The 24,586-nt window shown below is 39.4% G+C and overlaps 3 protein-coding genes and 1 long non-coding RNA gene across 8 annotated transcripts in view; 2 read left to right on the top strand and 2 right to left on the bottom strand.

Annotated features, from left to right (window-relative positions):
* The window catches only part of loxl3b (lysyl oxidase-like 3b), a 34,146-nt gene extending 23,464 nt beyond the window's left edge, over positions 1-10,682 (top strand). For 3 of the 4 annotated variants that reach the window (XM_067613514.1, XM_067613512.1, XM_067613516.1), the window contains 8 exons: positions 2,461-2,615; positions 3,419-3,589; positions 6,119-6,278; positions 6,385-6,628; positions 7,711-7,826; positions 7,969-8,105; positions 9,368-9,479; positions 9,580-10,682. In XM_067613514.1, coding sequence (XP_067469615.1) covers positions 2,461-2,615; positions 3,419-3,589; positions 6,119-6,278; positions 6,385-6,628; positions 7,711-7,826; positions 7,969-8,105; positions 9,368-9,479; positions 9,580-9,653 — 1,169 coding nt within the window. In that variant the 3' untranslated portion in view covers positions 9,654-10,682. Of the gene's footprint in view, positions 1-2,460; positions 2,616-3,418; positions 3,590-5,330; positions 5,487-6,118; positions 6,279-6,384; positions 6,629-7,710; positions 7,827-7,968; positions 8,106-9,367; positions 9,480-9,579 lie in introns of all 4 variants that reach the window. The other variant, XM_067613513.1, reaches the window with a different exon arrangement.
* Positions 10,683-14,383: 3,701 nt separating this feature from the next.
* On the bottom strand, positions 14,384-17,120 carry mrps26 (mitochondrial ribosomal protein S26). The gene is made up of 4 exons (XM_067615075.1): positions 16,754-17,120; positions 15,489-15,635; positions 15,168-15,291; positions 14,384-14,991 (listed from the first exon to the last, which is right to left on the bottom strand). Exons 1-4 carry the CDS (start codon positions 16,972-16,974, stop codon positions 14,860-14,862), a joined length of 624 nt encoding a protein of 207 aa, XP_067471176.1. The 5' UTR covers positions 16,975-17,120; the 3' UTR covers positions 14,384-14,859.
* A 105-nt stretch (positions 17,121-17,225) lies between these two features.
* The window catches only part of LOC137200344 (uncharacterized), a 29,513-nt gene continuing 22,152 nt past the window's right edge, over positions 17,226-24,586 (top strand). For both annotated transcript variants that reach the window (XR_010931945.1, XR_010931946.1), the window contains exons 1-2: positions 17,226-17,458; positions 18,516-18,657. This is a non-coding gene — a long non-coding RNA (uncharacterized lncRNA). The remainder of the gene's footprint in view (positions 17,459-18,515; positions 18,658-24,586) is intronic.
* Positions 19,492-22,940, bottom strand: neff2 (neuronal intermediate filament family member 2). Its single transcript, XM_067614676.1, has 3 exons — positions 21,602-22,940; positions 20,783-20,907; positions 19,492-20,676 (listed from the first exon to the last, which is right to left on the bottom strand). Exons 1-3 carry the CDS (start codon positions 22,607-22,609, stop codon positions 20,616-20,618), a joined length of 1,194 nt encoding a protein of 397 aa, XP_067470777.1. The 5' UTR covers positions 22,610-22,940; the 3' UTR covers positions 19,492-20,615.

The raw sequence follows: 24,586 nt of genomic DNA, 5'->3' as shown, positions 1-24,586 counted from the left end.
ATTTTCAAGGGCAAAATAGTCAGCTTCACTGAAAAAATGTTGCAGTAACAAAAGTATGTTTGGAATTAAGGGGCTGCTTTTTAATTTAGTATTGCAGGGGACTCACAAAAAATCGTAACAGCTCAGGAGATGTCCTGAGTTAGTAGTGGTGGCCAAGCTCCAAAAACCCCATGAGGTTGCCTTCATTGGCAATATGACCAATATTCTGAGACCCCAGCTGTCTTTGTTTTTCTTGAGTCTACCTGAGAGGATTTAGGAATCTGGTTCACCCTTACAGGTCTGGTGGACTTTATTATTACCAACACAGATGATAATATCAACATTATATGTAAAGTTGAGTGTCCCCAATTATGTGTTATTGTCTATTTGTGCATCGTTTCGTTTGTGCTGTGTAACGATCTTCAGTGTAAAAATTCTGTACAAATGAGAAAATGTAACTTTAATTGAAAATCCAAAAATGCTGGATCCTACAATTCCCATAATGCAACACAATACAGTGGTACATCACACCATCCATCCTAAATGCCCATGTCTTTGAAACACAGGCTTCCTGTTAAAGGAGACATAACATGCTTTTTGTGGTTTTCTGCCATTTATATAACCTTATAACGTCAGATGTCTATGTTAAACATGGTCAAAGGTCCAAAACTTGAGGTGAACATACTCCCTGAAAGTCAAAACCCAGGGTGTCAACCTGCCCTGAATGCTCCATTTGCAATGTTACCTCTACTTCCTCCTCGTAATGACATCAGATTGCCCTCCACATCGTTGTCCACTCACATGTTTTGCATCAGATTTCAGCTACAACATGTACCGATGTATTTGAGAAGTTGACATTTTGAGTAAAGAACGAGAAAAAGAAAGAAAATCCTACTATTACTGTTTGTTTACATAGCAGAAGTCTGCTGATGGGCAGCTTCTGGAAGCTAACCAATCAGAACAGAGTGGGCTCATCAGGAGGGAGGCCTTAAAGAGCAAATATAAGATAAATAAGGAGTTTTGTGAACAGTAAAGCATGCAAAGATATACCAGTAAACCCCCAGAATATAAATATAGAACTGGAAATGTACATAACATATCCCCTTTAAAAAAATAGTCTTAAACCCAATCCGGATAACCTTGATGACATATTCAGGGTTTTTTTTATTTCAAACTGTGTAAAGCTCCTCCACAGCAGCAAAAGCTGAGTATTAGACAGTAAACTGAACTTCATAAGTAGAGTGCTCCTGTAAGTAGGACAGGGTAATGGGTATAGTTAGTCACTGCAACCTAAACTGGCTAAAATAACAAAGAAAAGAACAAGTTCCTCGACAGGAAATCCAAGGGAAAATATTGAACTGTTGATTACTGTGATCCTCGGGGAGAGCAGTCCAGAATGGATTACCACTTAATCATTTTAACATGTCCCTTTGGTCAGCGAGGTGTGGTTGTTTTGGATACTTATGCACTTTCCTTGACCCAGATTTTTTTCAGACAGTTTTGTTAAGGTCCAAAAAGCAGAATTAAAACTCACCGGGATTGTTCTAATCTGATCCGAGCACCTCATTAAATGTGTTCAGGCTCATTAAATGCTGCATTAAATGAGCCCTATTATAACACACATTTTTATACAACCCTAACTTGTTTTTCAAAATATTTTTTTACATAACCTGGCTAATTTAACAAATAGCCATCTGCTAACAGTAGATTCTGGGTTTCCACATATCAACCAACAAAATGTGTCACTGCTGATGGCTGAAAGTTATTTTTTTAGAAGCAACAACTGTATCTTTTGCTAAAAACAAATTGAAGGAAAAATTGGTACAGGCCCGAATGCTTGACCCCTACAGTGAGGGCATCTGGTGGCTCTGTCATGCTGTGGGGGGCATTTTGCTGGCATGGTTTGGGTCCACTTGTCCCCTTAAAGGGAAGGGTTACTGCAAATCAATACAAAGCTGATCTGGGTGATCACCTTTATCTCCTGTATCCTTGCCCCCATACATAGGGCACTGAATGGTTTAATGATGTGAATCATACACTATGACCTTCACAGTCACCAGATCTCAACCCAATTGAACAACTATGGGAGATTTTGGACTGACGTGTTAAGACAGCGCTCTCCACCACCATCATCAAAACACCAAATGAGGGAATATCTTTTGGAAGAATGGTGTTCATGCCTCCAGTAGAGTTCAGAGACTTGTAGAATCAATGCCAAGAGGCACACTGAAGCTGTTCTGGTGTCACGTGGTAGCCCAACACCTTACTGAGTCACTTTATGTTGGTTTTTCCTTTAATTTGTCACCCGTCTGTACACAGAAGTGGCTTGAACCTTCTTTTTTTGGCTCAAAACTATCATGTTGTCTTAGGTGTAATCATGCTACAGCTGACAGTGATTAAACCAAAGCGTTTCCATAAACAGCTCCACCGTCTCTAACCTCGAGGCTCTTCTGTTGTCTGTCTTTAATCCTGTCTGTTCAGGAATGGGTCCAATCTATATGAATGAGGTGAAGTGTCTTGGTACGGAGAAGTCAATCTGGAACTGTCCCTTTAAAAACATCACATCAGAGGACTGTCAACACACGGAGGACGCTGCTGTCCGCTGCAACATTCCCTACATGGGGCTGGAGAACTCGGTCAGAGCTAAACCTCCTCATGAAAATGTTTTATTTTAGCTAAGAAATAATTAAAGTTATTGCATCAGCTAGTACATGAAATTAGATTCACATAATAAAAAATGAGCCTTATTATTCTACTGCTTTGATAAGTGTAGCATACTGTAGGAAAAAATGTGAAAAAGTGTTGTTTAATACTGTTTGTTGTATTATCGTCTGTGTATTCATTCAGTTCTTTGCTGCTCTAACAGTCTTCTCTGTTTGCACGAGGATGTGAGATTTAGAACTAACAATAACAGTAGTTTGTACAGAAATCTCACATCTTCACTCCAATATTTCTATTAATCAATAACCACTATAACCAATATTTCTTTTTCACTGGTGTCATGAAAACACAGTAACTGCATTTTGTCTTTTCCTTAGTTTGAGGTTTTATATGTGTATGTACTGAATTATTTTAAAATGTTTAGTTGGTTGAAACCAGCTCAGATCAAATTTTATTGTAAATAAGTTATTTTGATATTTTCTGAGAAAAAACAAAAGTTTTTGCAGATATGTTTTTCTTGACAACAGTGATTTCCCTTTAACACAGGTAGTTTCTGGTTGTACAGTTTGTATTTTACCAGATCATACTCATCCATGTCTCCTGTAGTTGCACACAAAAGCCGGAATAAGTGGGATAAAAACTCCAGAAAATGTACACTCTGAACTTGTAAATAATTCAAGTTACATATGTTTAAACCTTAAACAAAAGTTTTTATCCTACCCAGCCTTTGTGTATCTACGCTCTGCTCTGTGGTTCCTAACCCTTCGGCCCCACACAGATCCGACTCACAGGGGGACGAACCCGCTACGAGGGCCGGTTGGAGGTGCTGAGCACAGACTCTAATGGGACGGAGAGCTGGGGTCTGATCTGTGGAGAGACCTGGACCACCAAGGAAGCCATGGTGGCCTGCAGGCAGCTGGGCCTGGGCTATGCTAACCAGGCCGCGCAAGTAGGTTATTAACACCACTGAGGGCAACTTCCTGCAGCAGAGCAGAGCTTTAACCAGGAGGTTGTCGTTTGGTATATTACATATGCAAATATAATATACTGTCATTTACACTCAGTGGCCTGTTTATTCTCTAAACTGCAAAAAAAAATCTCATTCCTATCATTTGATTTTAGTCATTTTAGTCTTTAATGTCTTCTTTTCTTCTAACAAATGAAACAATCTGTCAATACAATACAGTATTTCAACCTGTTTCTAATTGAAATCAACTTGTTGTGAGTATTTTCTAATAATAAGTTGATTCTAATGCAGCAACATGACTTATACAGAAACAAGTTGATTTGTGTTGGAAGGAGGTTAAAACATTTTTACTCAATTGGCAGATTTTTTTTGGCTTGTTTTAAGAAAAAGAAGGTAAAGGCTCAATTATAGACAGAAGTGATTTGATAGGATGGAGTTTTTTGGCAAGGTAACATTTGGTTTAGTGGCTAAAAGGTGTCAGAAATGTTCCATAGGCATCCTGAGACGTGATAGAGTCATTGAGTCCGTCCAGAGTTTGTGGTTGCAGACGTCCCTTTTTTAATTCATCCGAGAGCTGCTCTGATGGGTTGATATCTAAGGAATGAACTTAAATCACTTTCATGTCCTTGACACATGTTACGATGGCTTTTATTATCCACTTAGGGGTTTCATGTGTCCCAAAAACATGTCTGCTCTATTATCATCAAAACCAATTTATACTGAAACCAGGCGGGATGGGTCCTTTGAAGCTTTCGCAACAGACACTTGTGATCATTTGTTGGATCACATAACATTTCTTCATTCTTTCACTATCCAGATTTATTATTATACACCTCATCTCTACATCTTTTTGTTCTCAGTTCACAACTGGGACTTTCCTTTTATCTCGAAAGAGTCGGTGTATCCTCCATTGATCTCAACACCAAGACATCGTCATCCTCAAGACTGCAGCCAAGCACCCAATTCAGACACTTCAGACACTGAAATTTATTTATTTAGGTTTCCAAGTGGTTGTCTGTTTCTGAGAGACTGGATTCAGCTTCTCTGGCTGCGGTGATCAGTGTGTGTTTAAGTCATCTACTCAGAAATGGCAACTGAACAGCAAGTAGTGAGCTGTGTGCAAATGGAGAGGTTTATCTGATAAAGTGGCCACTGAGTGTATACAGTAGTTATTTTTGTTAATTCTATGCATGTATGTTCAAATATATTCACTTATTCGTCACATATTATTTAATATGTGCAGGTTTTACTATATATTCTAATCCTGACTTGTTATTTAAACTGGTGAAACATTCAAATATATTCCCTAAACACAACTATAATACTAAATTGTTGCTGTATATGTTTTTGAAGTATACTTGAACATACTTGCATGCATTAATGTGTGACAGTATATTATAATTTCCATATGTAGCAGAGCTTTCTTTTCCATCATGGAAGAACTAAGATACTATTTTGGTCTGTTCCATGTGGTCAGACCAAAACAGCCACACATGAAGTTTCTAATCAAACTCAAATCCACTCACTACCGAAGCCAAGTGGTGACCTCATCTGGAAACCATGTTAACACTCTTCTCGCCTAGAAAAGACTAACTAAACTGCCGCTTCAACAACAAATTATCCCCTGCCTGAGGACTTTATATGAGTAAATTCAGCCCAGACTGTTCAGAGACAGGACAGGAAGTGTGTCCCCTCACTGACTCCCAGCAGGGCGTTTCTGCAGATCCGGATAGTGGGCGGCCGGAGCACTTATGAGGGCCGAGTGGAGGTTCAGGTTGGCTCCAAGTGGGGCACAGTGTGCAGCACAGGCTGGACCACAAAGGAAGCCATGGTGGTTTGCAGGCAGCTAGGGCTGGGCTACTCCATGCATGCCATCACTGTAAGTAGGACCAAAAGACAGAAATGAAGAGCTTTGTTCCAAAATGAGATATATACTTTCTGAAAATGTGACACACTGTTTGAGGTTTTTGCTTTGAAATAACCCAGAGCGCAAGAACGAAGCAAATTACAGTAGAACATTTACAGGGCACTATTACTCTGTGGCCTCTGGGAATGTAGTAAATCACTGACTGTAGAGAAAGTAGATCATGTCGGCAAAGTTGACACAAAATCTTACCAAATTATAATTCTCTGAACATCACAAAATGATGATAGATGATTTATTTTAAAGAACACTAGGAGCTTAAGAGATATTCACTTTAAAGGTTTAGTTAATGATGTAGCAAAAAAAAGAATATTTATCATTTTGGAAACAAACTCTTCAAATATTTGACGTTAAATAATTGTTGACATCTTAAAAAATGGTTACAAAAAGTTATTGTTGATCCAGTGATCAGAAACATTACAGTTCAATGTGTCCTCAGCGAGCAGCCAGAGATGAGTCATGAACATCTGTTTTTCAGAAAAGCAGCATCACACTGATCCATTTTGTGAACTGTCATTTCCTGATCGATGTTTGTTTTTTTTTCTTCTTTATGTGTGTTTGTTTGCTGTCATTGAACCCCCTCTAAGGAAACCTGGTACTGGGACAGCAGTAATGTGACGGAGATGGTGATGAGCGGTGTGAAGTGCACAGGAAACGAGATGTCTCTGCGTCAGTGCCAGCATCACAAAACTGTCAGCTGTCAGAAAGTAGCTGCAAAGTTCGCCGCAGGAGTCATCTGCTCTGAGAGTGAGTGACAACAGGGATGCATTTCTTACTCATACTTGCAAGAAAGTCCAGATGAATCATGAGAGACATAACTCAGTACTAATCCTGGTTCTTCGTCTGTGTCCAGCGGCCTCTGACCTCGTCCTGAACGCCCCTCTGGTGCAGCAGACGGCTTATATCGAGGATCGGCCTCTGCACATGCTCTACTGCGCTGCAGAGGAGGACTGCCTGTCAAAATCTGCAGCTAAGGCCAACTGGCCGTATGGACACCGACGTCTGCTCCGCTTCTCCTCTCAGATCACCAACATCGGCCGGGCTGACTTCAAGCCAAAGGCTGGGCGGCACTCATGGGTGTGGCACGCCTGCCATGGGTAATGTTATCTTTATTAGGTTTTTCACAGTCTCTTGAGGACAAATGACACTAGTAAAACCTCAGTGGGTAAAGCTAAAGAAGGGCATTGTTTCAGAGCACCACAATTAAATGATGATGCACACATTTGAACATGCAATCTCATGTGTTTCTGTTTTATCCATAATGTAAAGTTAACTTTTACACATTTTTTCACCATTTTATGCCTTCATTGGCTAGAAACTAAGAGAGATATGAGAGTAAATATAAAGATAGAAAGTTGGGAAATGAGGATGCTGTGGTTAACCCATATAGGCCACTAGGGCACCACAATGTCTTGAAACAAATCAGGTGATTGCAGCAGAGAAGATATGTGGATGAAAGTACTAAATTACTACTTAAGCTTAACTTCTGGGACTTAACTTCTGGTATACTCACTGTTGACACATTTACAAATTTACAGTCCAGAGCAAGAGTACAAATGCTTCTTTTCTGTCTTACTGGAGTCTAATATCATATTTCAGATCCCAACATGACCTCAGTCTCCTCCTACATTTTTGTTCAGTTTATCACCTCCCTTCTGTTTTTTACTCTCTGACTCAGCTGATAAAGAAGTCACTCAGACTAGTGGGGGGAGACATTGTGTTTATATTGCAGCTCCTCTGGCATTAAATGAAACAGACTTTTTTCTGAATGCCTGCAAGAGAAATGTGGCCACTGTTTAACATTCACAGGTTGTATATTTGAAATGTTTTGTATTGCAAAACACTGCAGCATCCATCCACCAGTATCCACACTACTAGTTTTACAGTTTAAGTGTTGATGTGTTAATTAAAGGTGCAGTGTGTAGGATTTAGTGACATCTAGTGGTGAGGTTGCAGACAGTTGCAACAAACTGAATACCCCTCTCCTTCCAAGCAGCCTCCATGGAAGAGGACCAACATCATAATCTCATATGCTTTTTCTTGGGGTGTGGAATAAAAAGTGCCGTAACTTGTTGCTTGTGCTCAATCCTCTTGTTTATTTTCACAGAGTGGATTTTTTAAATTATGAAACCAGGATTTTTGTCGTTCACACTTTCAACACTTTCTCTGTATCATACAGCCACTACCACAGCATGGATATTTTCACCCACTATGATCTGCTGAACGCCAACGGCACCAAAGTGGCAGAAGGACACAAAGCCAGTTTCTGCCTGGAGGACTCAGACTGCCAAGAAGGTGAGTATAATGCCAATGTTATAATGTTATAATGTTGTAGGTATTAATCTAATTAGTTTATTGATTGTTTAGTTATTTATTATGTATTAACCCAGTCCAATAGAGCAAAACATTAATCTGTCTTTTTGTGCCACACACTCAGGTACTTCTAAACGCTACGAGTGTGCCAACTTTGGTGACCAGGGCATCACCGTGGGCTGCTGGGATTTGTACCGTCACGACATCGACTGCCAGTGGATCGACATCACAGACGTCAGACCTGGAAACTACATCATGCAGGTGAGCAGGATCGCGTGTGGCTCAAAGTATAGAACGTACTGCAAATGCTGGCAGGTCCAGAGAGTGAAAAATGAAATAATTGTTAAAATACCAACAACCACACTAAAAATGTTCTTGTTCGTGTCTCTCAAAAGGTCAAACAGTCAAGACTCTTAGAGAGTTTGCCAAATCCAACACATGTAATGAAATAGTACTGAAAGAGCGGAAATGAGTGTCTGGATATGTAAATAAATTAAATGAATTAAGTCAACAACTTTGATGAAGTCAGGCAGTTTGTCACCATCATCACAGACTTTGTAGAGTAATACAGACAGCTCGGTCAACTAATAGTTTATACTATATTAAAAACATTTTAATCCACCAATATGCAGAATGATAAAGCTTAATTTTTGCAACAAATGATACCTTGTGTTTTGTTTCTTCAGTTATAAAATTCTGGCTTGTTTTAGTTAATTTTTCTGCAACATCTGTAATAAAATCAGGCATGTAGAGCTGCAGTCTGTCCACAGATCTCCTCTCTCCACAGAACCAGGAAACATTAAAGGAAATACTACAAAAAATACTAGAGGAAAACTACTTCTTAGAAACTAGAGAACACTTGAAGAAATCCTAATCCCACCACTGGAACCTATAGATGCTGCAGATCACTTCATTGACAGTCATACTCGCTAGAATAAATATAAATCCAGAAGTTAAATAAGGCTGCAAACAATTATTTTCATTATCGACTAATAGTTCTGTATATAAAATGTCAGAAAACAGTGAAAATATAGTTATAATTTCTTAGAGTCAATGATGACGTCTTCAAATGTCTTGTTTTGTCCGATCAACAGTGAAAGATCCAAAGATATTCAGTTTAGTGTCACAAATGACAAAGAAAAGATTCAAATCCTCACATTAAAGAAGTTGCAACCAGCAAATATTTGGCATTTCTGCTTAAAGAAAATGAATAAAACGATTAATTCAATTATCAAAATAGTGGCCAATTAATTTTCCGACGATCGACTGAGCAACTAACTGTTGCAGCTCTAAAGTTAAGTAAATATATAACTAAGTCACTGACTCATTTCCACAGAGCATCCTGATAAAAATGCACAAAACCACCTGTTGTGTATTCAGTTTGTTAAACATGTCTGAATCAGGACATTATTGGTAAAGATGAGAAAGCCAAAACTGAGTCATTTATTCATGGTGAAGCTTTTATCCAGACAATATCAAGTGAAAGAAATGTGATAGAAATGTTACGTTTCTCACCCCTTCAGATTGTGATCAATCCGAACTTTGAAGTGGCTGAGAGCGACTTCACCAACAACGCCATGAAATGCAACTGCAAATACGACGGAAATCGAATCTGGTTCCATAACTGCCACATTGGTGAGCTTTCAAACACAGTTAAAAGACCAGATGTTAGTCTCACCTTTGGCTTTTATTTAAATGTCTCCTTACTTTATTCATTGTTTCTTAACACCTGCAGGCGACGCCTTCAGCGAGGAGGCAGAGAGGAGGTTTGAGAAATACCCCGGACAGCTGAACAACCAGATTTCTTAATCGACAATCATTTCTCAACAACATGAGAATCAAAGTTGGGGTTGTACGAATCAAAAAACACACCTCACTTGCCCAAAAAGTAAGACACACACCCCTCGTCTTCAGGTACTGAAATGAACCCCCACATATATTCCGCATTGGTCACAGAAGGAGCCGACAGTATTTTCCTCTGGCGAATGTGTTGTATGCCTGAGTTATTATACTTGAATATTCAAGTGCTAATGTTTTGTTTTGATTTGTTTCCTAAGTCTAATGTGAGCTCATGCTACATTTTTTAAACATAAAATAGGATTTTATAAAGTCAGTCGTACGGTCTGAGTACGACAAGTGTACAGCCTTCTATTGAATGTTTTTGTTCTTAGTCATGAATGAGGTGTTATTTTTTTATACACAAATTTTATTTTATTGGAGCAAGCAGGTTCAGAAGTAGCTGAAATGTGTGTCCTGCATTTGGTAACACATTTAAAAAAAAAAAAAAAAGAAAAAATCTGATTCATGAATGGGAACAGATGCAGCTTTGTGAGAGTCTAACTGGTTTCGGTGGGTATTGTGGGTAAAAAAAAGAAAGACTTTCCTCGACCAAAACTCTGCAAGTGTCTCCGAACAAAACACTAAACCTTTACCTGGACAGAGCGATCGCTGAAAGACTAAAATGTTGCTCACGAGAAAAGTTTCAGCTGTTCGGTTCTCTGCCATCTCATTCACAGAAACGGTTTCGGACCACTTGGTCAAGTCTTTACACGCCTGCCTCCACAGTTAGTTTGTGAATGTATTTATTGTTGATACCAAGGTGCTCCAGAAGAATATCTGTCAGAATGTTAGTTCAATAGCATAAATGTCAGTTTGAAGGGACCAGTCGGAAGCCACCTCTAGCTTTAGTCTGTATGTATTTTAATAGTCTTTTAGGGTCAAGACATAGAAGTTATTGTGCAAAGACAGAAAACTACAGTTACCCTTAAGAATCGCTGTACTGTATGTATGCTGATGTAATCACACTCGCTGCACCTAATAAAAAAGAGAGGAATAATACTTGTTCTGGGACTTATTTGATTAGAAGTACTTGTGCTGTATTACATCATATTCTTGAAGGTCTAAAGCATAAAGCAAAGAGGAACAAGTCCCTGGTCTGGATGACGTTTTACTTTCCAAAGGTACAGGAACTTTACAGGGATGATCGTCACTGATTGGTCAAACACAGACACAGTGGTTACTTCAACTTGTGTACAGCTTCATTATAAAACAAAGAAGTACTCCCATATCAAAACTGGGACAAGAGGTGGACAATGCTCATCATTTGTTAACATTAAAAGTAAAGTTAGGCTTTGCTGTCTATTTGTCACCGCCAGTCACAGGTTGCATATGTGTACCACATGTACCCAAGTCTGATTATGCTCCCTCTGTAGATATAAAGGGCTTATTTTCATGGGATTATACACTAATTAAAACATACTAATGAATATTATATTCCATTTCTGCCAAGTCTGTCCCACTAGATGCCACTAAATTCTACACACTGCACCTTTAAATAATATTTAAAAGGAGGAAATGTCTCATAAATTTTGTGCATCAGAATTCTTTATTTTTTCCTGTTTTCCTGTCCAGTTAATGATCTAGCTTCCCTACTCTCTGGATTTAAATTGCGACCCCTTGTGCGGGTCCCCACTGGTCTAATAACTGCACTAGAATAAAGCTTTTTTTTTTACTGTTGTCCTTGTTTGTGAAACTGTGTCACTTGTTGTCAGCATTAGTCCAGTATTGACTGTACTGTGGCCTGTATTCGCTTCACTGACTCACTCAACAGTACTTAACACTTCCATTATGATAAATGACCACTTTAAAAAACTCTCATGGAACTGTAAAAACACTTAAACAACTTGCAATTAAACTATGGTGGAGGTATAAACGATAAACTTAAATTTCTACTGACATAAAGGTAAATAGGAAGTGACTGGGGTGACGTATGTTTGAGAAACAGAATTATTTGCAGGATTGTTTTTGAGTTTAGCTAAATTAAAGAATCCTTACTATGAAGTGTGATCTGAAGTACGGACTGTGACTATGTGAGTTGTGAGAACAGATGCCAGGTTTGTGTGCTGCTGAGCTGCGAGGTCATCTTAATCTACTCAGGCGTTTTACTGCTAATCTCGGTCTTCGCTGCCACGGTTGAACAATCCCATTAACCTCAGTTTCCAATCACATTAACCGTGTGCACAGCATTACACCAGCTCACATCAGGATGCACATCGCTACAGCCAGCAGCAGCGTTAACGTCCCATATATCACAGGAAATCCAGACAGTGATGATTGCAAAGAATAAACTTATTATTATTTAATATTATTTTTATGTATATGATCACCTTACTTCTTATTAAAAATACTACGAATAAGTTCACCTTCACAGAAACTTGCATACTATTATTTGGACAAATTAAAACTATTGTCTCTTTTTTGATCTCAATCAAAATCTCTTACATTTATGAAGAGATGCAGATGAAATTTTGAGGATTTAAGGATTTTAAAAGAGACAACTGAGATATAGTGTATGTTGTGAGCTCACTGTTACTCCTAATGTTTTGTATAATAAGTGAATTTGTCTTGTGATTTTGTACTGTCTCTGCTAATGTGGAAGTGAAAGTGTTTGAGCAGCAGATATTACCTCCTATCAAGTAAAAAAAAATCAATTATTTAAGTCAGTATCAAAACAGTATCTCCTGAGTTTAAATGCCTCGGTTATCTCTGCCCTTTCCTCGCCTCCTGACTCACTAATGCTGCTGCAGGTCACCTGTGAGCTTCTCTAAAGGTCTTCATCTCTGATCATCATCATCATCATCCCATCATCCTGCACGCCTGGCCTGACAGAAGAGGATTACACCGGTTCAGCAGCACGTTGTCATGCATGAGCCGGTTAATACCTGTGTAACAGTAAACACACAACAATGCGGAGAGCTGTGCAGGGCGCCTCCTAGAGGGCAGCGACTTAAAGTGCAGCAACAGAGGATGTACTGTAGTTGTGATGTGACTTTATTTCCTTACTAGACTCATTGATATAAAATGTTCCTTTCCCATTTTTTGGTTTCCAGTTTGGAAATGATACACAGAACTACAGCTTACACACAAAAATCTTCTACAATGATGTTCCTTAAGACCATGAGTGGATTAACTCATTAGGGGGCCCCTGTTGATTCTCTGTGTATGAATCCTGTCACCTTAAAGCACGCGAGTATATGTCCTCTAAGAAGACTGACTCCTGTCAACCTGAAGGAGAAAAAACTTGAAATTGCTGAAAACTTTAAATATCTTTGGTGTGTTTTAGATTCAAATTTGACTTTTAAGAAACACATTTTTAAAAGTTGATAAAATGGTGAAGTTTTCTTTGTCAAACTTCAGATCTATTAGGACTTGTCAATCACTAGATGCTGCAAAAACATACAAGCATTCAATTAATCTGTCACACTTAACTCTGGCCACATTAGAGCTGATACTCAATTTATAAACAAACACTTAAAGTAACAAAATTATTCTCACCACTGTCATTCAGTGATCAAGTATATTGGTTATGGAAAAGTCTTATATGGACTTGGGTCTTATATTTTAGATTCTGCATGGATCATCTCCTCCAGGAACACAGGGCCAGTTGACAGAGGTGACTGTTTATCTCATATAGATGAAGCGAACTTGGACGAGCAGCTTTTTCAGCGAGAACAGCGAATCTTTGTTAAACTCTTCCTATTTAAATAAGGAACTGTGCTGCATACCACATTTTCAAAAATTAAGCTTAAAATATGGTTAAAATCTACTCAGATATGCACTCATGAATGATCTACAGATTGACTCTTTTATACCTGTCTGATTGTATTGCTTTTGTTTGTTTTGTTTAAGAGTCATGATACATTTCTCTAATTTTTAGTCGTGTCAGGACTACGGGGGCAAATCAGCTGTTGAGCTAACCTCAGCACATTTACACTCATGTTAATAAAAGGTCGATGTTGATTAATGTGCATTGTCCGCTACAAATAAACATGAATAATTTTTCCTTTGAGCTCCAGAAACCAACCAGCACTGCTATATTGGAACACCACTTTCCCTCAGATTTGCTGTGATTCAATCAGTGTTTGGTAATCAGATTAGACACTAAATTTATTTAGGAATACGCAACATGTAAACACAATATTAACTAAGATAAATTAAACTATACTTTAATAAAGACACCTCTGCAAGCGAGGTCCTTGAGAAGAGGTGAACGGGACCCACCTTTAGGACCTGATCAGTTAATATTGGGCTTTAGTGGCAATAAATCAAATTAAACATGGTGAACGTCTCTAAGGGAAGTTGGCCACTTTGCCGAGACACTAATCCTGCTTTAATGTGGACATAATCTGGAAGTCTGTAGGTATGTTGTCTCATGCGTTCCTATTTTTTTTCTTGAAACACATGTAGGAAACTGTGGAACATGTTTTCAATGTACAAGTGTGTAACTTAACTGATTCAAACTCCAGTCAGTTTTTATCCACAACAGTTTACATTTTACTTGTTTCTAGGTTTTCATACACTGATGCTACGTTGTAAAAAGAAACAGTAAATGAGTTATTAGACAGTTTCCAAGCAGCTCTTATACAGTTTGGGAGGCTGAAAAAAAACATTTAGCCTCCAAAACTGAATAAAAGAATTAATTCTTAAAGAAACAAATTTTTCATTTTCCTAAACTGTACAAAAAAAGATTCAGACTAATGTGGTGGAAACTCTGATATACATTAATTTACTTTACATACATTACATATCATGAGAAGACAGTAATGATCAAAACAATATGATGCAGAAAACATGAAAAATAAAGGCAGCGTCTCCAGCGTACAGACAGAAAAATGATCTTTCTGTCCAAACTGACTCCAAGCTCATACTTAACATGAGAATACAGGTTTCCATCAAACACTAAACTGCTATTGAACGCAACATGGTGGCTTCCATCAATAACAATTCCCTTAAAATCACTTCAAAACAGATGCATCTCTTCAAGTTATCTGCCTGATGAATGATTCTCAAACATCTCTCAGTTTACAGGTACGTCAACCGTTTCACGCTGAATGTTTTTCATAGTTGGATGAAAATCCGCTTCCAGTGTGAGTTAGAAAAAAAAAACAGTTATGTCCATTTGTCATCAGTCTTTGTTTGTCATGTGAGACGGATACACACAGGTCGGTGTGGCGTTTCACTGCAGCACTGTCTGTTTAACAACTCTCCCTTCTTTATCGATGGCAAAGTTGTAGTTCTTTGGATTGTCCAGAGCTTCTTCGATACGCTGATCCAAGTTCTCCCAGGTGATGAAGTTCTTTGCATCTTCCTGTAACAGATTAAAGTAAATTGTAAAATCGGTATCTGTATTATAACATATGTTTAATATTATATAGATCAAAAAAGAAACATGCAAAAGTAACTTGTAAAATTATCAATTTCAACATACAATTTCCCTTTCAGTTTGGGGGGAAAATGTAAGGTAAACAAAAGGTAAAATCGTACCTGCAGCTGCAAAATTTCCTTCTCTTTTTCCTTGATGAATTCTTGCTGTTCTTGTTCGCGCTGAACAGAAGCTTCTAATTTGTTGCGCTCAGCTTTTTCCGTTTCCTTCTGGATCCTCAGAAGTCTGAAAGACACAAAAGAGAAGCTGAGTGATCCACAATATTTTTGGAATATGATAAATTACTTCTTTTTTTTACCAAGTGCAAGGATGTAAGATACAAATCTAAGAACCACCAGGACATTGCAAATACAATATTCACTCCATATCTTCAAGTGTGTTTTATATTCTTCATCATGCTGTAATTTTGTTTTTCTTCTCACCGGAGTTTGAGCAGGCGCAGGTTCTCCTGGTTGTTCCAGGCCATGAGGGCACCATGCTCCTCCGCCTCCTGCCTCGCCCTCTCCTCCGCCAGGGAGCCCGTCTCCTCCTCATACTTCTTTCGAAGCACCTCCTCCTTAAACTCCAGACTGAAACACAGAAGAAAGATCACAGTCAATTCACTCATTTCAACTAGAATTATCATTTAACTTCAGTCAACTCAGAATGTAAATAGACTTGAATATAAAATTATATTTTCCTGTAAAATCAGTGGATACTTGTAGTTTTCAAAAGGACACAACTACGTGATTCTCGATCTTTACAAAGAAACTACATACATAGCTTTTTGTAAGCAGGTCTGAGGACCGAAATGTTGTTAATAGAGTACAAGTAATTGACAGTGCGCAGGACTTTTTGTTGTCCTTTCACAGTTCATGATCCAACACACCTGTCCACAAGATTTTCTGGAGTGCAAAAACTTTGTGTGTTACCTGCAAGCATCTATATGTTAAAATTCAAAACAATTTCAACTATTTCATTGGCGTCTTATCATGATGAATAGTTATCTTCTGTTGTGCAATTTCTACACTGATATAATCAAACATACAATATTGAACTTCATTTTAGGGAATATCTTTTTTTTTTTAATTCTTCTGTTTTCATTAGGTGTAATCATCATTTATTTTCATTACCAATCAATCTGCCATTATTTCTAATTCATAATTTGATCTAAAATATGTCAGAAAATAGTCAAACAGTATTTCCCAAAGCTGAAGATGAAATACTTTAATTGCTTAGTGTCCAATGAACAGTCTAAAAACCTAAATATTCAGTTTACCATGTTGGAAGACTCAGAAAAACTGAAAACAGTCCCATTTAAGAAGCTAAAAGTAGGAAGATTTGGACATTTTTGCAGTAACAAAAATTACCTTAAAGGTTAATCGATTATTTAAACTGCTGTATACTTCTGCCAATTACCTAATTAATTAATCAACTAATTGTTTCAGCCCTAGTTTGCATAACACTGGACATAATCAAGCTGTTCAATATCAAGGAACCAATCTTTTTTGTTATATGATGTATATTATTATTATCAGCTATGTGACTACAGATAGATAGATAGATAGATAGATAGATAGATAGATAGATAGATAGATAGATAGAGTAGCCTGCTTTATTAATTTTGACATAAATCAAAATACAAAAAAAAATCAGATGTCTTAACGTTGGAGCCATTTCAGTGTTTACAGCCGGTGATATGACCTACCGAAGCGCCCTCATGATCAGCTGGTACTCGGTGTATCTCTCCTTGAGGACGACCATCTCCACCGGGTCGACGGGGGGAGGCTCTTTGACTCGCCCCTGCTTGGACTTGGCCACCGGGTCTGTGCGGGACTTTCGGCCGCGGACAGCCTCCACGAGCACGGCGCCCCTTGGTGCGAGAAGCCGAGCAGCCGGGACGCTCCTCCCGCCGATTACCTGAAACATGTCGGTGTCGAAATGTGGTGACAGGTGCAGATTATCAGTCGGTAAATGTAACGGTTACTGAAAAACACATTAAGGTTGAAATTAACGATGTAACATTGACACAGGAATGTTAATGGTTGTCAGGCGGCGGCCATGTTGGTGCCCTCTGACTGAAGGAAGTAATAGTTAAGTAGGACACTATTTAGACTTTATCGCCATCTGTAGGTTGTATGCAACACTTTTTGAAGCGGTTTCTGCTCCTCATGGGTGTATTTTAACTGAGTTTTCATTGTCCGTGTTGCAATTTTGCCCCCAGAGGGCAAGCTAGTATGGTAGCAGATAGTTAGCTTTATGTTAACTAGCAAGCTATCTGGGTAGGTAGCTAACGGTTAGCTTGACAAATGTTTAGCAACCAGCAGTGGTGGAAGAAGTATTCACATGCCAATACAGCAATGGAAATATACTCCATTACAAGTAAAAGTCCTGCATGAAAAATCCTACCCAGGTAAAAGTACATTTTAGTAAGTAAGTAAGCAGCAAAATGTAGTTAAAGTATTGCAGTAAAAGTAATAGTTTGGTCCCTCTGACTGATATATTATTATATATGACATCATTAGATTATTAATACTGAAGCATCAGTGTTAAAGCAGCATGTTACTGTTGTAGCTGCTGGAGGTGGAGTTGGTTTCAACAACTTTATATAGGCCTACAGTTAGCTAGTTTAGTCCAGTGGTTCCCAACCTAGGGGTCGGGCCCCTCCAAAGGGTCACCAGATAAATCTGAGGGGTCATGAGATGATTAATGGGAGAGGAAAAAAGAAAAAACAAAGTTCTGATACACAAATCTGTTTTCAGTTTTTGGACTTTTTCTCTAATCTTTGATTTTTGGTGAAATATTGGATCATTTGAACATTTATTGAAATGAAACCATGTGAGAAGTTTAGAGGGAAAAATCACTATTTGGTGGAGCTGTTAACAACTCATAAACATCTGAAATGTGACCCCGACTACACACTGCTTTTTGTAAGACGTCAAAAACCAAAAAGGTTGGAAACTACTGGTTTCATCTGTAACAATGTGATGTATTTTAAAAGCTTGTTATATTATCCATTGGGTCAAATCTTCATCTGAAAAGTAAGTAAAGCTGTCAAATAAATGTAGTGGAGTAGACAGAACAATATTTCCCTCTGAAATGTAGTAGAGTTGGTGTATAAAGTAGCATTAAATGTAAATGTTCAAGTAAAGTACAAGTACCTCAAAATTGTAAATGTCCTTTCCACTGCTGGCAGCCAGCTCCAGCTTCTTTGTTGTACAGCCAAGTGACTGATAACAACCACTGTACAGTAAAATGTCCTCTAGTCCCTTTGAGAGACATACAATGTTAAATGTCCTCATACTGCTATACTTGTTGGAGAGTTTAGCCCAGGATTTTTGAAGCCAATACCAATATTAATATTATATTTGTTCCAGCAATTCTCAAACAAGTGATTCCTTTCATAGTGGGTCATTGTAGGCTGGTAAAAATGCTTGCAAAAATACTTTTTTTTTTTCGTATTTCTTCAGGGTTCAGTAGGATGCCTGGTGTCGGCATGGTGATTGATGATCCTGCTGAGGAAATGCACCAACAACTTACAGCTACAGCCATCTTGCCAAGAACGTGGAATGATGGGAAATGGTGCAGTGCTGCTGTGTGTTCACGTGATGAGTAAGGAGAAATTTAAGCAATATATCCTCTGAAATTGACGAAATACCTTCTTTTGTTAATGTTGTATTAAAGATGGAAAATGTTAACAGCCGCCCCTAAATTTATAGACAAGTCACAAATCACACATAAAAATATTAATCTACACCAGTCAGGACACAAATTGAAGCTATATATCCCTTTCACCCCTTACTATTAATAATTACCACAGTAATTCATATATTTCTATTGCTCCTTTATTACTTAAATGTTCATCAGCCTGCAGTTTGCATTGCTGATTCATTTATATAAGACAATAGGTCTTTATTAACAAATTTGCAGGTCATTGTAGATCATCAGTGATGAGTCTTGTAATGAGATTTTAGGTAAGTCTGACTGAAGATTTGCTTTGGCTGCAATTAGAGCAAAATCTCAAATTGTAAGATCTCATAAAAATGCATTCAAAACACACAACAGATTTATCAAACGGCCTGAAAATATATCAGTTCTGGCCTGTTTTGTATTTGGAAAATGTATTTTTGACAGTGGAATTTGAGCTGAGCTGACCTCTGAACACACAGTTAATAGCTTTAGAGACTCAAGACTAAAATTAGGCTGCAGTTGACGTCTCTGTCTTATTTTAGAATACATCTTGTGTGATCGTGTTGTGCATAAAGACATCTCTGCATATTTTTAATGTTTGCGACAGTTTATATGCTTTAAATATGCAATCAATCATTTGCTGTACATGGAAGCCACTGAGTGGAGACACAAGATGTTGAATATGTTTAACCAGTTTGTAATTTGTCCTAAATATCCCTGAAAAGTGTCAAATGAAAACACAAAATGCGAACCAGGTTGCAGGTCAGTTATATATTTATTCAGCTTGTTGCCGGCTGTTACAGGTACACCAAGCATAATGGTGCGGACTTGGTATTAGTTTCACAGATGTAAAGCACCATTTAGATCTAAGATCAGCAGACGAACAACAAGGAGCTCCTGCAGTTATCTTCAGTTTCATTGTTTAGCTCTGAATGAAATCACAGAACAAAAAATAAAAAAATAAATAAATCTAATGCAGAACGGCTGAGAGACACACTGCATGATTCTAAGGAGAAACCAGTAACAATTAGTCTTCCACAGCATTTACATGACCAAAAGTTTATGCAAGACAAGATACGGTTTTATTGGAAATTAGGAGTTTAAATAACCGGCCAAATAGAAAGACTCAAACTCACTCTTGATTTTAAACCAACCAAAGCTTGCAGTATTTGTGTGCAGATGTAAATGCAAAGGAAGAATAACTAAAAATGACAAACATGAGTCTCTAATATATTGAAAATAAATTTTAAGGTTACTGGTTCACTGACTACTACTATAGAACCAGGGGTGCAGGACATTGCATAATCGATTGGTAGAGTTCCCAGTCAATAACGCCGCAGTTAAAACACAGATAAAGTCCAAGCATCAAGAGGTAAAAGGGATTTTTTTGTCCTCCTTCACAAACAATTGGTCAAATGTTTGCACAACGAGGGGCCACTAGAGTCAAATGGTAACTCTGCTGCTTGGACTTTAGCATACATGACAGAGAGGAACTCAGCCAAAACGATGTTGCTGTCCGACATAACTATGTAACTACTGCAGTACAGCCACTCTGCATTTTACAGTTTGCCATCTTCTTGATGTGTGGTGTCAGAACGTGTGTAGAAGAAGGGGGACTTCTGGTGGTCCTCTTGTTTAATACAAGGGCGCATCTGTCTTGAGAAGGATGAGCTTCTGGTTCGCGGTTTGGTTTGGGGAGGAGTAAAGAAAGGAGTATTTTGGGGAGGGGGAGGGGAGGAGGGGGGGGGCAAGATGATAGAGGGAGGGATGTAAAAAAATTGATGGATTCGAGGGGTAGGGGGAGATGTTGAGATGTTCAGGGTCAGGTCAGGAGAAAAAGGGACATGAAGAATTCAAGTTGATGCCAGGCTGGTGGCATTTTAATTTAGAGCGGGAAGGGAAGGGTAAGACAGCCGAATCTCCTCCCCTTCCAGAAGTTTCCTAAAAAGAAAAAGAAACCTTTGAGCTTTCTCTTCATTGTACATATTTACACAATAGAAGTGTATATCTGTATATATTTCATGTATTGTGTCAGTGGAGGTCTCACCTGTACGCAGCTATTTCAATGTCAAGAGCCATCTTCACATTGAGAAGGTCTTGGTACTCTCTCAGGTAGCGCGCCATCTCCTGTTTAGCTTCAGTGATGTCTTGCTCCAGTTCACTTATCCTCACCTATAAATGCAAGAAAAAGGTATTCATTATAAGACATCACACATACTGATGCTATAGACACAAGGTGATTCAAACCGGAAACATTTACAACTTCATGACAAATATTAGTTTTTATTTTATTTTTACTTGAAGAGATTGAATATAAATTTGTAGATTTGGGGAATTCCTGATCTTTTTTGGTGTGTAGCTGTAATGTACTCCACCGCTTTAGTCACACTATAACCTTGCAGATTTTCACCTCTGCTGTGAGCCTGCCATCATTTCCTGCTGAGTACTACAGCGCGGGGAGGGTGTAGCTGCAGCACAGAATATATTTACATGTCATCTTTAGGCGAAAAGAACCATGCTGTGTTCAAAGACGATTTCCAGCTGCTTTTTCACTACTTTATGCATGTAAAGTGTATTCTGTATGGTAACTGTAAAAAATGAAATATAGTATTTATGCCATCTGAGCTGTTTTAAACCTTTAGGCAAAGACAGTTTTTGCACTATCTTTTCATTTAGCTGTCTCTCCTGAGCCTTTTCCTTTCAACTATTTGAGAAAAAAGCCTCTAAAAATAGGCATAAGAAGGAGTTTGCTCATCTGAGAGCACAAATGGGCTGACAAGGTGCCACATATTTAGCACATTTAGTTTAGTCAGCACTTATTGGCTGATTACTCATGCCAACTGGGATCCAAATATCCCTCATTCACCTGGTACTTTGCCACCTCTTTCCCCTGCGTCTCCTCCAACTCTTCCAGTTGCTTATTTAGGGAGTCGATGACGTTTCTGAGAGCCTCAATCTCCGAGGAGCGGGACTGAAGCAGTCTGCGGTACTCCATGGTCTCCTCTCGTATGGCGTGCACGGCCTCGTTGTTTTTGCTGGCCATCTCCGCCACACTCGCAAACTTGCTCTTGTACCAGTCCTCGGCGGCCTGCATGTTCTTGTTTGCCAGCCGCTCGTATTGCGCCCGGATGTCTCGCAGGGCGGTAGAGAGGTCAGGCCGAGACACCTCCACATCCACGCTGATGTTAGCCACCTGCAGCTGGGCCTGCAGCTCAGCTTGCTCCTCTGCAAAGACTTTCTTTAGGAACACCATCTCGTCACACAAAGAGACCACAGTGGCCTCGGCATCACAGTTGTAGAGCACGGCCCTGCTGGCCTCCTCCTTGGCCCTCTGCAGGGCCTCCTCAGCATCCATACGCCGCCTCGTCTCCTCGTCATATCGCTCCTTCATCTGCTCATAGACGTCACGCAGGTGGTCCCTCTCTGCCTCCATGCGCATCTTCTCCCCGTTCTCCGAGTCAATCATCGCCCTCAGACTCCGCGCCTCCCCCTCATAGACGCCCTGCAGACGAGATGGATCGTTTTGCCGCCTCCTCAGCGCCTCCAGCTCGGCCAGCAGGGCTCGGTTCTGCAGCTCCAGGTGTCTCACCTTCTCGATGTAAGTGGCGAAGCGGTCGTTCAGGTCCACAAGCTGCTCCCTCTCCTGGGAGCGCAGGCCCAGCAACTCTGTGTTGATGGAGCTGGCCTGAGCCAGGTCCATCCTCTCAGACGCATCTGGCAGGGAAGAGGAGGCCAGCCTCAGGATCCTCTTCCCGGACGGAGGAGCTCGAGGAGAAGCGAAGAGGGAGGAAGACATGGATGATTTAGTGGTGGTTCGGGAGCCTCTGTAGCTGTCCCAAGGGCGGCGGTAGGAGAGGTAGGATTCGGAGCTCATGATGAATTTTTTGTTGTGGATTTTTTGTTTGTTTAAGAAAAGGATATGGATGTTTTAGTTTCAGAAGGTTTTTTTATGTCCCCCTTGTTCTGCACACCATCGGTGAGGATGAGCGAGCGTTTTTGCACTGCACCAGCTCGGTGATGCTGCAGATCCCTGGCTTTTATAGAGTGGCGCTCCCCCCCCCTCCACAGAGTAACATCAGTGTTGTCAGCATCGACCAGGCCAATAGCAGACTGCTGCAGTGAAGAGGGGGGAGGTTGGTTTTCTGACTCCCTCTCAGCCTTGGCCTGCAAAGTAGATGTGGTAGAGCAGATATTCTTACTCTGCCCTGGAAACACCATTGCAAGCAGTTACACTATGCATTTGTATTTTACTCAACTTAAAACTCCCATTGCAGGATTAGATGCATTTCTGAAGTAATGAACACATCCACATTGACAAACTGAGAAAAAACTTGGGAAATCCTTGTGAAAATGACTTGAATTAAAGTCTTTTCCACTCTCCTGTGAGAGAGAATCAATACATACTGCATAAAGAAAGAGTGAGGGGGCAAATACCTACACAGCCAGGCACTTAGAGGTTTTAATGCTCTACAAAGCGATGATAGAATCACCATACAGATTGCATGGAAATACCCTGATGTGGTTGATACACGCCCGCTACCTTATCTGAATAATATGAGAGTAGAATGAACATCCTGCATTAACCCACATACCACAGATATGTGCAAACTCAACACAATTTACTTAATCACTTTTAAAAAATACATATTTTTATGCACTTTTCATTTTGATCATCCTTTAGCCAATAAATATCCCTTTACAGAGTCCTACATAGTGCAATTGTCCCCCAGAGCATCTTTACATGTTGATCTCTTTCAAACTGATGAGTCACTGACGTTCTTGAGCCGTCCTGACAATGTGTGTGGGAGACACCGCTGAGGAGGGAAGCGCTATCTGTATCTGCTGACACAGAGAAACACTCCTGCTTGTTAGCATCCAGGGATGAGTCAGAGGGCAGCTACATTCATTCTTACTACTTGTTTAAAAAGAAATAGAGGCATCAAGCTGATGCTCTTACACAGGAAGCAATTCAGATACCTGCTCAAGGACACAAACTCATAACGGACACATTCAGAGTGGTGACAGTTGTGAGAGAGTCTCTTTAAAAGTAGCATTATTCTGCTACAGGCCGTCGGGATCTCATATCCTGCTGCACTACAAGTACTCACCATTTTCATCAATACTGATAGTTTACACAAAATCCTACCAGCAGCTGAAATTTCTGTTTGACAACATAACCTTTTCTGACTTGACACACAGCAAGGTAAAGACCGGCATGAGCTTCAATACAAGTTAATCAAAATCACCACCCTGATGTAGGTAAGATCACCGAAAACATTAGGGGATTGAAGCGCCGTGCTTTATTCATGGTGTGTTGGAGAAGAATTTGAGTTTCATCCAAGTAGCAGCAATTACAAATCACCTTTCAGGTACAGAAGCTCAAGAATGATTATTTTCAAGCCTAAAAATCAAATGATAAAGCAGTCTTATGCAGGAAATGTCCTCCATTACTTAATTTTTGTCCACAAACATAAATCTTGATATCTGCCAAACTAAAAATTTTATTAGGTCTCTGCTCTAATTAGCTGGTTTTCTATTTTAGATTACAAGGATGTGACATCATGTGTGTCAGTTACATCTAGAGACTTCTACAGAGGGGGATGCTCCAAGTTCTGTTGAAGTTGCTGCAATTCACAGCAGTTGCCAATAGGGGTCAATGAAGCTCATTGATCGCTTTACATTTAAAGGGACATAAACTTATTCCCCCTATTTTAGCTGGAATATGATCTTTATATCCAGTAGTTTAAGTGTGATTTCCTGATTATCTGAGCTGTCAGCTGACCTTCACTCAAATGCAGTTTTATCCCAAATGGCATTTCAGTGAGACAACAAGTCTCACTGAGCCAAAACA

This window comes from Thunnus thynnus, chromosome 16 (assembly GCF_963924715.1).
Source record: "Thunnus thynnus chromosome 16, fThuThy2.1, whole genome shotgun sequence".
NCBI lineage: Eukaryota > Metazoa > Chordata > Actinopteri > Scombriformes > Scombridae > Thunnus > Thunnus thynnus.
Note: the sequence above shows the minus strand (reverse complement) of the source record. Positions and strands in the feature narration are given on the sequence as shown.